The sequence below is a fragment of the Neodiprion lecontei genome, chromosome 3, assembly GCF_021901455.1.
Source record: "Neodiprion lecontei isolate iyNeoLeco1 chromosome 3, iyNeoLeco1.1, whole genome shotgun sequence".
Taxonomy (NCBI): Eukaryota; Metazoa; Arthropoda; class Insecta; order Hymenoptera; family Diprionidae; genus Neodiprion; species Neodiprion lecontei.
Window position 1 is genome coordinate 38,942,062 of NC_060262.1, and position 12,993 is coordinate 38,955,054.

The 12,993-nt window shown below is 41.8% G+C and overlaps 1 protein-coding gene across 4 annotated transcripts in view; it reads right to left on the reverse strand.

Moving 5' to 3' along the window:
• Nucleotides 1-850: 850 nt before the first annotated feature.
• Nucleotides 851-12,993, reverse strand: part of LOC107223296 (gamma-aminobutyric acid type B receptor subunit 2) — a 103,129-nt gene continuing 90,986 nt past the window's right edge. For 2 of the 4 annotated variants that reach the window (XM_046733868.1, XM_046733867.1), the window contains exons 9-19: nt 11,402-11,525; nt 10,981-11,097; nt 10,078-10,216; nt 9,180-9,296; nt 8,673-8,834; nt 8,466-8,569; nt 7,348-7,641; nt 6,964-7,208; nt 4,818-5,015; nt 2,944-3,171; nt 851-2,869 (exon numbers count right to left, since the gene is read on the reverse strand). In XM_046733868.1, the coding sequence (XP_046589824.1) occupies nt 2,196-2,869; nt 2,944-3,171; nt 4,818-5,015; nt 6,964-7,208; nt 7,348-7,641; nt 8,466-8,569; nt 8,673-8,834; nt 9,180-9,296; nt 10,078-10,216; nt 10,981-11,097; nt 11,402-11,525 (2,402 nt within the window). In that variant the 3' untranslated portion in view covers nt 851-2,195. Of the gene's footprint in view, nt 2,870-2,943; nt 3,172-4,817; nt 6,112-6,201; nt 6,215-6,963; nt 7,209-7,347; nt 7,642-8,465; nt 8,570-8,672; nt 8,835-9,179; nt 9,297-10,077; nt 10,217-10,980; nt 11,098-11,401; nt 11,526-12,993 lie in introns of those variants that run through there. The other 2 variants (XM_046733869.1, XM_046733870.1) reach the window with 2 other exon arrangements.

Here is a 12,993-nt window from a genome sequence, read left to right on the forward strand (position 1 = left end):
CTCGGACAAGACCGTCTAATGGTAACCGTTGACTAAAGTGGTATCTTCACATTTTGTTTGCACGAGCAATTCGCTTGAAATAATTTTATTTTTCAGACAAGTCTTTTTTTTAAATACAAAATCGCTTTCAGAAATGAATATGAATCATTAAATAATTGTACCTAGTGAAATATTGTTATCGGTACATCGAGTCTTCTTGCAATTATTGGCAAATAGACGAATATGATATCTTCATAGGACAAAACACGTTTGATTTCAATTACGCACGAATGTTTGAAATTGAGTTGAATATCGACATTTTTTTGTAATTTCAATTTATCACGTATACAAAGCGATAACTAGGTCATTATTGGTCTATGTATTTACTTATTATGTTGTATTTTTGGGTAAAGACCGATTTAGTAACAATTGCTCACATGGATCCACGGCCACCGAATGACAAGTTTATACAATTATTACATTTTCACTGTTCAAATAATTATGAAAATGTTGTCAATAAAGGGCAGTTCAAACTTGATTGGATTAATTTAATTCATGTAATAATGTATATACGTATATTTATCGTACATGAATGTGGCTGATGTACAATTATACATATAAAATAACTTATTACAACAAATAATATAGGATTTCAAAAATATATCTGTACATGCCACTGATTATACATGTAAGAGCATGAGAACACCGTGCAGTCGTATTAATACGAGCAATGCTGTAGTATTACACGCGAGTATATTAATATGAGATTAGTTAGCCAACAATTTTCTCGACAACCTTTCTTCGTCGTAAAGGGAAAACAATAAATAGAAAAATATATAAGGAAATACAAGGGGAGGAAAAATAATCGATGTACAATATATATATATATTTATATTTATCGTATATGCTATCTTTTCTTACGATTATTGCACAGACAATGCTGATTATTGCTTATTATTTAAAGATTGATCATTGATTGACACATCGAGACACTTATGTATTAGTACGAAATAAGTAATTGCAGTTTACATGATCTCCGGATATACAAAACGAGGGGATGCCACCGCTCGCGTATCTGGTATAATACATAACAGGAGCACGAAAATATGTATACGTTTCATCGTCATCCTCCATCGTCATACTGGTCAATAAATTTCATTTACCCTTACCTAATATGTAGATATAACATACGTATATGTATATGTATATAGAGGGACCACGTGATATCACGCCAATGCAGGTACTAGAGAGGGAGCTCTGAACACTTTGGCTCTGGGCCCGCAGAATTATTTCACCAAATATTACACGCTCGATTTACTGAGCCCGATGATCCCACATGCAGCTGCATATCCTACAATCCCCAGGCGACGACTAGATACAAGATTATTATGATTGACAGTAAACGGCTTACAGTCGGATTTCGAACAGATGCAACTGTTTGTACATTGGCCCCCAAAATATTATGCCCAAAACGGCAATCTTTCCCGTTTCTTCAACCACGCTGTGTATTTTTAAAGGAAGGATTTATTACATATGGATATTTTAGTCAAGGAACAATTGATAATACGACGAATACAAAACTATTGTAGGTATCTATGACAAACTATTCCAGGGCAACGAGGTTGTAGCAGAGAAATTTCGATTTTTTGCTTTGCTTTCAAGTTCACCATATAACTAATATACACCACAGCTTGGTCACTTCAAAAACGATTTAATATTCTTTCGGTAAATTGATTCTACTATGCGTTGAACCCAGAAATTTTTATATCAGGTTCATGTTCAGTGACCCCAAGGATATAAACCGTGAAAATGACTCTGCTGCAAGTCGCTTCCGGATAGCGAAGGAATCGATTAATAAATTGCATTCGCATCTTCTATTGTTCATATAAATAGTCGAAACAAATCTACCGCAAGGTGCAAGAATTTATCTATTTTACCGTTGTCCTTTCTACACTTCCGTAAACTCAACACACCGTCTAACATGCGTCTAGCTTTATTTTTCCGTGCCATTAGACACCGTTATCTCACCTTTCCCATATTCACCTAGATAAAAAGTTCCCGCCGTCCGAGGTTCTGCGGGAACAGGATGTCTCGACGAACGCCACTCATACAGGTGTACACCAACCGTTTCCTCCACTCATTAATTACTCGTTAGATACATATATTTCTGCGGGACCTAATTGGCACACGACTATAAGGAACACACAGATTAGGATCTAGGTGGATCCCTCGTTACCGTTTGTCTCGGCCACCCGCCGTTGACCTTCGACCTCGGAGGATCCGGGAGGATGGAGAACGACCTCCTGTAAAGCTTTTGCGATTACTTTAGGGCTGTGATGATCCGGGGTGGAGTGGCGTGAGAGAAACCCGGAACCGTTTCCACCGATAGGAGATTCGGAATTCGAGTCACTGACCGGGTCACTGGACACGATCAAGGGTACGGTCAGACCCGATTCCGGCCTGATACCGGACCCCTCAATTTCCGGACTTACATCATCGTTCCGGTGGCAGTCTCCCGGTGATTGCTCGCCGAAGAGCATCCTCAAGTCGCTGCCCAGCCAGCTGTTTGGACTTACGTCAGAGACAGCTGGGATGGTCAACGGTAGGGTTTCCGGTGGTTTTCTCCCTCTCGCACTGTTTGCCAGCTCGCTGAGGGGGATCCCGACCTCGGACGTCGCCCAGACGTCGCAGTTTGGACTGAGCGAAACACCCCGTGGAATCTGGGTCGGCTTAGGGCTGGTGGCCGCGACTTCCATGGACCGCCATCGTTGCGGTTGGTCAGGGCTAAGGGTGGAAATGGTGCCGAGGCTATTGGCCGGGACAATGCGATGCGGGAACCGAGGGGAGCCTCGGATTTTTTCCCGCGAAGACGACTGGCTCGCGCTGGAATCTGCGGAATTTGAGCTTTGGTCAGTGCGTCTGCCGCCTCTCGCCTCTTCGCGGCAAATCCGACGATGCACTTACGTGGCGGAAGCGTGAAGTTCACCCTTGGCTCGCTGCACTCCTTCCGCTGGAGGCCCAGGCTCAATCTTCGGTCTTCCTCGCTGGTTATGCTGATTATAGGACCGGAACCGCACCGAGGATGCGGTGGTCGAGTTCCTTGGGTGTCCACCTGACAAGTTGACGCGGCCTTCGTACCCGGAACCAAACCAGCGATGTACCCCATGTGGACACGCAACGCCGAGGCAACCCCTGAATCGCGTTAATAACTGTCGTTAGGTAATCACCTTCTCGAGCAATTTAACCCTTTTCGGAAAGCTCGTGGGCTTACAGTTATATAGGGTGGGTTTTATGGGAGGTTAAATCGTTGCTTTGGATGCTTGGGGCTGACTAATTACGAACCTCATCTTGAAATTATCGCGACGCTCAAAACGGCGGAGTGCTGAATGGTTTGGATTTCACCGTTTCGAAAGTTTGCAATCGTTGCAATTACAGTTGTTCTGGATTCATAGTTCAATATTTCACAGTCTTACATCCGATACGTAACGATTGTTGGTAACTCTAGCGAAAATCGCGCGTGTTCTCGTATTCGCTGTTTTTGAATTCCCGATTTTAGCCTCAAATACGAAAACAACAATCTGCGATCATCATGGACTACGAATCACCGAAATTTTGTCAAATGTACGGCCAAGGTCCGTTCGCGATGGTTTAAATAAGACGCAGCTCGTGCACCGAGACAGTTTGTATATTGTACCCAAATACCCAGTTGCAATAGTTAAACCTGCAGGGTACCGGTAACAACTTCCTTTAGGTCGTGTTCATAATCGTTTGCCTAAGTGTTATGCATGCGAAGTCTTATAGCCTCCTATTAAATAAATATGCTGGGTAACCCGGGTATATACGAGGATAGTTAATGTAATCGTCGAAAACTCTGATATTATACCGGGTTAAACCGGTTCTTGAAGCTGTCTAATACCCTTGTAATGAGTCCAGAAATTTAACTCGAGTGAAACTGCAACGAAGTAGTTATGCGCGCAATAATTTCTCTGTCATACGAGAGAGAATAATATGAGAAGAGTAACTGTAAAAAAAAAACGTAAAACATGTCATGTACAATTATTCCAAATAAGCAAAGGATCGAGCCCTGCGTATTATCTTTTTAATCAATACTTCTCAATCACTAATAAGAGTAAAATGCATCGACTGTATAACTGATAGCGAAAAAGAAACGGAGTCTTGCACCGCAAAAGCGTCGGTCTCAGGGGACGGCAGGCTTTCATAGTGCAGAAACTGAGCTACTGCCGACCTTTAGCCATGCATAAAACAAAGAAAATCCTCATCTAAATCCTTCTCCTTACCAATATTTCCGACATAATGCTCATATTCTCCCGGCTTACCACTCCATATGTATAATGGCTGGAAGTTTGCAGCGACTCGGGAGTCCTGACTAGGCTCACCGCATATAAACTCTGTCCCATTTCACGTACGTATGCAGTCTCTTTGTCTCCGTCGACTCCGTCGGTTTGTAAACAAGAATCACTCGGCAATATTGCAGAAATGTGAAGCATCTAAAGAGCCGCTGATTGGTAAGCGTGAAATTTATACCCATACAGCTACTTCGTGGCGACGTTTGAAAGGTCATGTGTCGTGTGCACGTAAGCCGAACATGCAAGTTCCTATTACATTTCCTATTGGCATTTCGGAATCGACATCGCTGACCTAGTTCAGGGCTTACCATACTTAACGTGGGAACGAACACTTGAGATGAAACTACTGTGAAAGCGATTTGAGTCATTTCAAGTCCTGTCGAGTCGTTTGAATTGGGGTATCGAGTCAATGTCCGGACCATGGTTTGGGATGGGAACATGTTAAGGAGTCGTTCCCAAATAGTTTCTTACCGGTGAAGGAGGCGGTGGATGTTTTTCGGCTGTTGGGTCGACTGCCGAAGAGGCTGAAGAGTCTGTTGAAGACGCCCAGCCGGTTTGGTCCTTCCGTTTCTCTGCGCTGATGGAGCTTGTAGATGTCGGCGAGACTCCTCCGAGGGCCGTCCTCGAGATCCGGCTGACTGCTAAAGGCTACGGTTCCGCGGCGCATGCCTACGTTCACGGAGGAGGACGGGTACAATGTCGCGTTTTTTGGGAGAGGACTCACTTCTCGACGAGTGGTGAGAATTGGAGGACGGGGCACGGTTATTCGACAACGACTGATGGTCGTGAGACAGGCGAATCTTGCCTGGTGCAAACGGTATCATCGTCTATGGGTCGGCTCGGAGGCGTGCATTGACTCTATTATACACGCGGATCATTGATTCTCGGAGAATTTTACGATTCTGGCTATTTACATCTCAAACGGAAACTATACAGAGCTACGAGTATGCGTATCAGGGTGGTTTTTGTTTAGCTTTCTTTTCTTTTCTTTCTCACGTACCTTTGGAAAAGTTAGATTTTAGCCTGAAGCAAAGCCTCGCGAAACCGAAACTCGATAGCAAAATTCTAAAAGATGACTCATCCGGTTTCGAGTTTTTCAAAGAATCCAACCGAAATGACTCAAAAAGTATACAAGTTGGGAAACTGTAATTGGTTTCATTTTGTAGATAAACAAATTTTCTTCAAAAGTGGTGCCAACCACTATTCACCTAAAAGTTCATCTTGCTTAAGCATAATAAGCTTCTTCATTCATTCATTCAATCCACTCAACTTTAAACGTTCGTGTCGAATATAAGATGAGCATTTAGGTGTGTAGTAGTCCTGACCTTTTTTATAGAAAATTTTATTATATACAAAACGAAAGAAAAAAGAACTTCTCAACTTGTATAGTTTTCGAGATATTTGCGTTAGAGTGTTTGAAAAAATCAAGCCGAATGAGTCATCTTTTAGAATTTTGCTACCGAGTTCCGGTTTCAGGAGGCTTCGTTTGCGGCTAGAAACTAACTTTTCGAAGGGTGAGTAAGAAAAGAAAAGTTAAAAAACAAACCACCCTACTACATAGGTATGTATTTCTCTTCAGATTAATATATGTACACGGGTTATCTGTCTTGATACAAAGAGAGGTGGATTCGAGAAAGATAGCGAGAAGAAGAGAGAAATAGTGAATGAGAGGTAGAGAACAGGGTGAAAAGTTCTCGAAATTTATATACTAACGGCAACGGAGGTGGGTGACTGACGAGACTATTCATACGTTATTTATTCGTTTCTATAGGTGGTAGAAAACGAGAACGATATTGATAACAAACTATAAATAAATAATATGCACAAACACATGCAGTAATACGAAAATGTTCACCTTTTAGAGGTACCTGAACGGTGGAAACGACAGGGAGAATATAATTATTATCACGATAGAGGCTTTGAGAGGGTCCGTCATATATACGCGTTCGCAAAGGTACGTTTGAATAAAATTTCAGACTTGAACATCGCTGCAATTACGTGTGAGGGTGTTCTTTTTCATTTTCCCATATATCCCTGGCTATTCCTACCAATTTGACAAACTCTGGGGAAATATCCACGGGCTTTCAGTCCCGTAGGAATATAAACCTGGACAAATAGATCGTTGACACAATGTCCAAATATTTTGTGAAAGTGTAACGTTTCGCATGGAAATTCGCAGTCGGAGATAAGAGAAAATTCTTCGTTCAATATTTCGTCACATCAATGCTACGAGAATGCTTGTATCGGTTCTGAACTTTTCTCAAACCTGCGAATACTGCACGGAGGGAAAAGGACATCCTACCGCTGACACCAAAATTTATAGAACGTGTCGTTGAGGCGGAAATTTATGAAAGGAACGACGAAATCTTGTCCGGTTCACTTGAACCTTTTCAAGCTTTGAGTATCGCATGGAATAGTGACTGTGCTTTTATCGTACAAGCGCGCGTTAGGCACTCGTTCACTCGGAACGGCTAAACGATCCGAATCCAAGGAAAATGAAAATGCAACTTCAAACGAAGGGGATGCGAGAAAGTGGCGCCCCGTTTTCGTCCTTGGTAGGCACATATGACGGACCTTTTTCAAGTACGTAACCACGAACGACGCGTGAATCTCTTACCGGACGGGTCGGCTGAAGGCCAACTTGCCCGCGGAATTACGGGCGGCAGAACACTCAGGAGGAGAAGGGGAAGTCCGCCCCCTATGCTCGGGTTTCTCTGAGGGATCGAGGCGTTTGAAGAAGCCTGGGAGGGACCCGGAGGTTCCTCGCCGAGCTGCTTTTCCAATCTCGCAAGCTCCAGTTCCAGTTGAGCCATCTCTTTGCGATACACTCGGTTTTGTACCTCGACTCGATACTGCAGCTCTCTGTGGAAAAATAGCGCGTACTTATTTCTCAGACTCGCTGGGTGGTTGGATTTTATTCCTTAGAGGAAATGTAAATCAACCCTTGAACTTCCATTCCCGCCTTCGACTGCGGGACGTTCATACAGGGATGAAATCGCACCTTCTGTCGTCCGTGACGAATCGCCTTGTGTTACACTCGATCTTCAGTCCCAAGCTCTGCACGACCGGATCCGCTCTTTCTCCGGCTAATATGTTCGCCAATTGAGGCAGAAAGAGGAGCGCCAGGGTTGAAGTCGTTGAGGCCAGAATTAAAGCCGTGATCGTGACAAAGGCCAGGGTTGCTCGGTCGGACATCAGATTGGCCAAAACCACTACGATCACGGAGGTAATAACCACAGAATAAACGCTCATCCCGATGTACTGAGAGTCGTTCAGTGCAGGAATTTTCACGTGTCTGAAAAGTTCGTTCGAAAGCTGTTGAAATACTTGCGATTCGTTGCCGCACCATTCTGACAGAGTATCGAAGTTGATCGTTTTCGAAAGAAGTTCAGTTTCGCTGATACTTCACACGTATTTTGGTCAGTTCTTGAAGTGATTCTTCAATTGTTACTGAATTTCGCTGGTTGCAATCGAGTTCCAGTGGAGAGTTCCGTCAATGTTTCTCAACGGCTAAGCTGCACCCTTCATTGTGGATACCTTCTCTACAATTTACAAAATCTATGCATACCAATACCGATGGAACGGACTGTTATTACAACGTCCCAAACGAATTCACAACATTTTTTCCTCACGGTTTATATTGGATCAATCGTTTCTAGCTGTCTAAATATTGTCTAAAAAAAATGTTGTGACTTCGAAAAGCAGCATTACGTATTCTTTGAAGCGAAGAACACATCTTTGGCAATTGAGCTTCGAGAATCGTTTACAAAGGGTCCGTTTTCGACACGTCATGAATAAGAAATGGTGTTGAACAAAGAAAGCAGCGAGAAACAATTGATCCCGAGTATTCTTACGAGTCTTCTCATCGATGGTGAGAGTAGAAGTGGAGAGGATAAAGACCCGTGCATCATCTACCATAACGGCACTGAAATACAGTGTACAGAGAATGTGTGACAATTAAGGGTTGCACAGCATGCCGTTCATTGTCTTCCCGAACAAAGCGAAGCGTCTTGCGTCGAGAGGATCAGTTTGTCCAACTCGTTACAAAACTTCTGTCAGTATGCGGCTGTAACCATGAGGCACATTGTCTGGGTTGTTTGGAATACTGAATTTACAGACCTCGTTTCCCATGCCATGTAAACGCCGACGACAAGCAGAAGTCCCTTGTAAGCGTAGAGGGCTCCAAGCCAGCCGTTGGTGTGCTGGGACCGGCAGACTTCCACCTGGGTAAGATGGCCCGGAGTTAATTGGTGATCATTAGGGATAATTGTTTGGAGAAACCTGCGCGGAAGGCTTCCTTCGCCTCGGCGATCCTGCCTCTCCTACCTGGGGTTGATAGACGACACCTCGATCCTGCGAGCTGATGTCCAGGGTGAGATTTCGCAAGTGTCGCTGCATCGGGTCCAAGGTCACCCACAAGGTAACGACCAGCCCGTCAATCAGCAGCAGAACGAAGATCAGGCTTATCAGCTGCGTGTCTTGTAAAAGCTGGAAAATCGCGTGTTTTGCGACATCAGACACGATGGGTCGCAACAAGTTGGTCAACTTTACGGAGTATAATTACCATATACAAAGGTATAAAGAAACTCGAGAGGCTCGTCGGCAAGAATTGATAACCCGATCGGAGGACAGGAACAAAATTGATGCTTCTTTGAGGAGAAATAATTAAGTCTTCCAACCACATTTGCGGAATTCATTGCTTCGGAGATGAAAACATCTTTATGAATAACATTGTTATTCAGCGGATAAGAGGGTGAAATTTTGTAGGGTCGATCCTCTCGAATTTCCGTAACGGTTCGACCGGTGTGTACAATACGATTTAACTTGGTTTACCTTATTCTTAACAACGCCACTTCTGCTCCTCGTGAATATCCTGTGAACCCTGTAAGTCTTGGTGAACATCGAGCCAAAAGCGAGCGAAAATCCAGCTGACAATAGGTAGACCCTGGCCTGGATAAATACACCTAGATATACATGTATGTATATTTCTTTGTGAAAGCTGGATTATTGTTCGGCAACCGTTGCCGATTTTTTGTTATACCTACACGAGTGTAATGACGTACCGTGTGCGTTACGATTTCAAACGCAGTATCATCTGGTGATTAGAATATTCAATAGGATCTAACTCATTGGCCAATTTTCATTTCTTTCCAATTAGACAATATATGTATACAACATACGTAGAAAACAATAAAAGGTAATTACTGTCATATCACGCAGTATGAAAATGAAATGAATAAAACTAAATCCTGGTTCTTAATTGGGTTTTACCGACGTTTTGCAAAAATCCAGAGGCTATGGAAATATTCATGCAAATATTCAACTGCGTTTCAGTTTGAAGCGATAAAAAACTGATTGTTATTTTATTATCTTATCGACCTAACCTTTGTACCCCCTGCACACTCTCCCAATAATGAATCTGCGCAGTCTTTTGAACGGTACTCATCTTCTGCCAAAACAGTTATTCAAACAATTCCTAACTTGTAAAAACTTGTCAAATCTATAATTAAACCGTAAAACGAGATTGAAGTTGGAAACGAATAATTAGGGAATAAAATACTGTATTTTAATTGACGTTTCACTCTGTATTACGGTTGACTCAATTCCCGAAAATCCTAAGGTTGCAACATCGTTATGATTTTTCCTAAACATTAATCGTCATTACAATACTAAGCGTTCACTTTCGGCTTAGTGTATCGGTTTAAAAAATATTTGGTAAACATAGACTTACGGTGCAGACTATCGGAAAGTATGCGTCACTGTCAGATAGGGTAGCATCGTCGAGTCCCAAGAGAATCACAGCTCCGTAGACGAGGGCGCAACCAACGGCAGCGATGTTATTCAGTTTCGGACTTGACAGTTTTATACTTCTGTTTCCACATAACGAGTCGCGTTTTATTTCATGAATTATCATTACACGTCGACAATAAAATGAACTCTTTCAGTCACGCAATTCTGTTTTTTTTTTTTTTTTTTTGTCACAGAAGTGTAATTATACGTTTCCTATGTAATTTTCGACGCTGAATGCAAATTTGATGTAAAAAATTTAATAAAACTAAGAACAACCCATAAAATGGCATGGAAACGAGGTGAATTATCAACATTGTTTCAGACAGTGTTCTTGAATGAGGTTTATATGAATATTTATTTTGAGACAGTGCGATTTTAGGCCGAGAATAGGTGCAACAATCAAAACTATTTACATGCACCCCTGAGGAGGGTAAAGACTACCCCTATGCATTGAATTTTGTAAATCCAATGGCCATTCTGAGATCTCTGTTCGTCAACCAATGAATTCCAAGCGTTTTTAGTATACGTTTGTTACAAAACATCTCCGCTACCGAATGACATTGACGAAAATACATTTTTTTTTTTGCATGTGTTTATTGATAAAAACTGACAGTGACTGAAAGGGTTGAAGAAAAAGAAAACAAGAACCGGACAATAAAGGTTGCCCGAAATTCTAATTTCGTAAAACAGAAAGATTCGAAGTACAAAGAGGCAAAAAATGATTCGCATATATATTGCACGTTTTCAAGCAATTCTGTACGCTTATATTCTTAGTCGGGATCGTAATTTCGGTCAACCTTATTCAGCGCGTATAAAACTGCAAGGCTGCAAGTTTCTAGCTTACTTGTGCTTCCGGAAGTGGAGGTTGAAGGCGAGGAAGGCCAGGGCCAGGGTGGCACCGACGCTGGCGAGGCAAGCGACGGCGAGGAAAACTCCGGGGGCGACGGTAACTACCCTCAGTCTGAAATTGTGCCGAGATAAGGGGAATAATTATTTATATAGTCGATTCCGCACGCGGAGCTCAACAATTGGAATAAGTGTCAATTAAAAACTACTTCTTTTTTTCTTTTTTTCATTGTAATCTGTATTATATTCAATGGTGTTTATTTTTTTTTTTTTTTTGTTTTTTTCATTTTGTTTCGTTGCTTTCGCTTTTGTATTCGTTTTGCTTCTTTCTCCGCCCATTCTTCCTTCCGTCATTAATCTCTCGACTCGACTACGTTCGCGTATCTTTCCCATTTTTCATATTCATTCTCCCTTCGTACCGGCAGACTCGGCGAGCTGCTGGCGGATGTTCACCTGGCCACTGCGGAGTTGCACAACCTGCGCAAGTCATCGTCAAACTTCCGTTCGTCGGTGTGTAGATGGCTATTCTTCTCAACGTGTGGCCTGGAAATTTTTCGTAAAATAAATCGTGAAATCAATGTCGAATCAAATTCAAAGTACGTCGATCAATTATCGTTACAGTTATCATCAGCAATACATGAACCGTTAATATTTAGCGCGTTGATTGGCTCGGGGCTGTGAAAATCGTCGACGATGAGAATATTTTTTAATTATTCAGCTCAGTGGAAGATGAAATTATTATCCATTTTCGCTTCATTTTTGTTCGCGTATATCGAATCGGACGCGCAATATTTTCTCTTATATACGCAGTAAATTCGGTCCGTTATTAATCGAGGCACTGTAAAGGTTTGCCCGAAAAAAATTACCCCTCTGATTCTTAATCTAATTAGCGTTTAAATGTATAATATAGACGTATATTTTCCACTTCCTCACCGCATTTAGCAATACGACCGGCAATTTAGCAATACCTTGGCATATTTTTTAGGACAAGGAATGGAAAATAAAAGACTGGAAATACGTGACCTCTAAAAACAGGCGAATCGAACAATGCTACATTTCGCGATAGCAAACGTCGATCTTACGGAGTCTGCAGCACAAGCGCATACTTAAGTGTGTATTGTTTTTTACCCTCTTCTAATTTCTTTACATCCATTTTTTACGAACAGTGAACAACGCACGACGAGCTTCAACTTCTCTAGTGCGGCTGCTATTCGATCAAACGAATGTTTACGGCATGGTTAAGAGGGAAGTTTTGGGATGGAGCTAGCAATAAATGCGTGAAGTGGACCTACGCGTTAGTCTGAATAACCGTAAATTAATCTGTGCGTACCTACAATAACTTCGGTATAAATGATGGCTGTGTGAAAAGAAAAAGTGTAATGGAATTAGAAACAAACGTTTGGGTATCGATGCTTCGTTGCAAACCGTTTAAAAATGGTTTAATGTATACTAGATTTATTCGATTTTACTCGATTGTTCAAAATTTGGTTCATCTGTTCAACATCCTATTAGCAGTAGATTCACTGAAATGCTTCCTTTTCACCATGTTGACATTGTTGAAAATTTAATTTCACAACATTGCATCGATATTGATTACGTTCACGAAATGTCAATATCGAATTGACTAGTGAATAAAATGAGCTAATGTAGAGTGAAATCGAACGAAGCTACTAGACTTTTAACCATTTTGAAGCGATTTGAATCGAAGAATCGGTATCTAGGCTTTTATTTGCGATTCCAGCGTTTTCATTATTGTATTTATGAAAGTTTTTAGTAGCTCAGGAATGTAATACCTTTGATAAGCAATCAATGTACGACTATCACATTACGAAATTAATAAAAAATATCGATTTCAATCCGACCGACCGACAATCTGAAATCTGGGAGCTAATTCGTTCAAGCAGATAACGCGACAATACAACAGGTGAATATCACATTTAGATGACTTGAATAAGTTTTCCTGATCCAACGAGTGGAAGCATTAATCTCCAAGAAGCATGAATGTTTCATA